This window comes from Condylura cristata, unplaced genomic scaffold, assembly GCF_000260355.1.
Source record: "Condylura cristata isolate star-nosed mole 26May11 unplaced genomic scaffold, ConCri1.0 scaffold00037, whole genome shotgun sequence".
NCBI lineage: Eukaryota > Metazoa > Chordata > Mammalia > Eulipotyphla > Talpidae > Condylura > Condylura cristata.
The window spans coordinates 9,359,457-9,362,036 of NW_004567138.1; the positions used below are offsets into that span (position 1 = coordinate 9,359,457).

General features: G+C 44.6%; 1 protein-coding gene across 1 annotated transcript in view; it reads left to right on the forward strand.

The window, feature by feature from the left end:
• Positions 1-1,980, forward strand: part of NRSN1 (neurensin 1) — a 20,583-nt gene extending 18,603 nt beyond the window's left edge. Inside the window, exon 4 of the mRNA XM_004693290.2 lies at positions 270-1,980. Within this exon, the coding sequence (XP_004693347.1) occupies positions 270-668 (399 nt within the window). The 3' untranslated portion in view covers positions 669-1,980. The remainder of the gene's footprint in view (positions 1-269) is intronic.
• Positions 1,981-2,580: the final 600 nt, after the last annotated feature.

Consider the following 2,580-nt stretch of genomic DNA (forward strand, 5'->3'; position numbering starts at 1 on the left):
TCCTCTCACCCTCCACATCTCTGGCCTGTACCCCAGTTCTATATGAATAAATAAATCTTTAAAAATAAATAAATAAATAAAATTTAAAAATATCCCTTTCCAATGTGCCCACCCCTCCATCCCTGTGCTCTTTAGCTTCATCTTCTCATAAAAATGTGGGACTTGGAATATGCACCTTGTGAAAAGAAGAAAACCATTCCTGCCTGGAGGCTTCGGGGAAAGTCAAAACTCACGCTTATTTTCTCTTGCTCCACTGTCTCTTCCTCTAGGTCGGACTCATCTCTGGCATGGTCTTTGTGATTCTTGGCTTGACTGTTCTAGCAGTGGGCTTTGCAGTGCCCCCGAAAATCGAAGCCTTTGGTGAAGCTGATTTCGTGGTGGTTGACACACACGCTGTCCAGTTCAACGGGGCCTTGGACATGTGCAAGCTGGCGGGAGCTGTTCTCTTCTGCATCGGGGGTACCTCCATGGCAGGCTGTCTGCTCATGTCAGTGTTCGCCAAAAGTTACTCCAAAGAAGAGAAATTCCTCCAGCAAAAGTTTAAAGAGCGGATCGCAGACATCAAGGCGCAAACTCCACCCATCACAAAAGCTCCAGGCCCAGGAGAAACAAAGATCCCGGTCACTCTGTCCAAGGTTCAGAATGTCCAGCCCATCTCGACAACCTGAAGCCCTTTCCACCTGGGTCCTCCCCCTCCTAAGTTATACACATGGTTAGGACGGAGCAGGCCAGTTTCAGGGTGACAGGGATTTGAATGGGTCTTGTTCCAGAGCCAGCAGCACATCTGACGGCAGCAGAAGTGAGCTCACGCTCGCTCGGGGCAGGTGGATCTGGTCTGGGTTGAAGCCATGTGTGTGTGTGTGTGTGTGTACCTGTGCACACCACCCAGATCTTTGAGGGGCGCTCCTAGGTGCCCCCAAGAGCCCTCTGGAACCCCTCTCATATATTGTGACTTTGTGTCCTTCTCTGTGTTACTGGAAAGAGCTGAACCGTCTAGACCAGCCCCCCAATGTCTGTTTTATTTTCTAATAATGGTTTTTCTAACTTTCCTGTGTGGCGCCGCCTTCCTGTCTCAGTATGTACGTGTTCATAGAAAAACTGAGTTTCCTCATCTTGACCCAAACCTTAGTCCTCAAACTGCATCTAAACCTGAGGTTTCTGAGATTGGTTATCTGCATTCTCGGGTTGACTGTTCTAGCAGTGGGCTTTGTGGTACACCCCCAAAATCGAAGCCTTTCGTGAAGCTGATTTTTGTGGTTTTGCTTTCTCTACTTTTGTTTGGACTTAAGAAGCTAAAATTGCCAACTTCAGCATCTTACATAAGACATTAATACAAATAGTGTCTACTTATGCAATGTCCCAAAGTCAAGAAATTTGAGTTCCAACTATTAATCAGCGGTGTGACCTTGGAGAAATCATTTAACCTCCTCGGTATCAGGTTCCTCAGCTGCATAAGGGGGGTCCTGGATTGTGATGTCTGAGATTTCTTGCCACATGTCATCATGTCCCTCCACACCCACCCCAGGATATGTGAACCATCCTTGTGGTTCTCACTACAGTGGGTTTGTTCAGACCTGAACTTCCAGAAAGTTACCAAGTCAGCAGCCTCCACGTTGCCTACCCTTAAACATCTGACCCAGCAGTTTATACAATGCTATCCTATTTTTATAAAGACAAAAGTAAGCCATTCTCAAATAGGAAACCCCTGAGTAGATATTAACTTTAAAAAAGGGTTTTCTTTCTCAAATATGACACATTACTCTCCAGCAAGACATTCATCTCATCCCTTCAGACTTTTATTTAATCTGTGGATTTTAATCAGACTGAGGAAGATGAAAGTTGTGACCTTGGTATTCTCTCAGAATCTGTGCCATCTTCAAATCCTGTCTTTTTTTATTTTCTCCTTCACTGGATAAATAAAATATGTGAACAAGTGAAACCTGAATTGCTCTGTCATTCCTTCAGTGTGGCTCGTTTCTCTCCAACATGTAATTTTCCATTCTGAGGCTGAATAGTCTTTGATGTTCCCCTGGCTAAGTGAGAGAATAAATGAAGTAATTAGTGTTCTCTGTGCACACTGTTTATTTTGCACAGTCCAGCATAAAACACAGGACAAATCAGCATCCTCACCAAGGATCACTGGCCAGATTCAGGAGAAACTGTTCCAATTTCCTCAGGTTCTTACCTTCCTGTAGCAATACCATTTTAATTTTGCTCCACGAAGCAATATACAAGCCCCCAAGCATCTGTTCAAGGCAACATCATTGGAAGTTTTCCACGCTGGCTTCTGCCTGTGTACCATGAATCTTTGAGGATGACAGCTGACTTTAAACATCTCTAGAATGAAAAGTAGTAGCTGTGGGCTGGGGAAATTTTCAGAACAGGCATGCTAGCAACCATAAAAATGTATATATAGATTCTACTTTTCAAACCTGAAAGAAGCCCAGGTGGATACAGAAGGAGCTGGGTCAGAAAGCAATTCATTGTGCCCTGTATTTTCTGTCCTGCCCAGGTTTTATGGAAATGGGTATATGTAAGGATCCTCCCAGGTCCTGAAAGACGAAGTGAGGGACGCTGTAG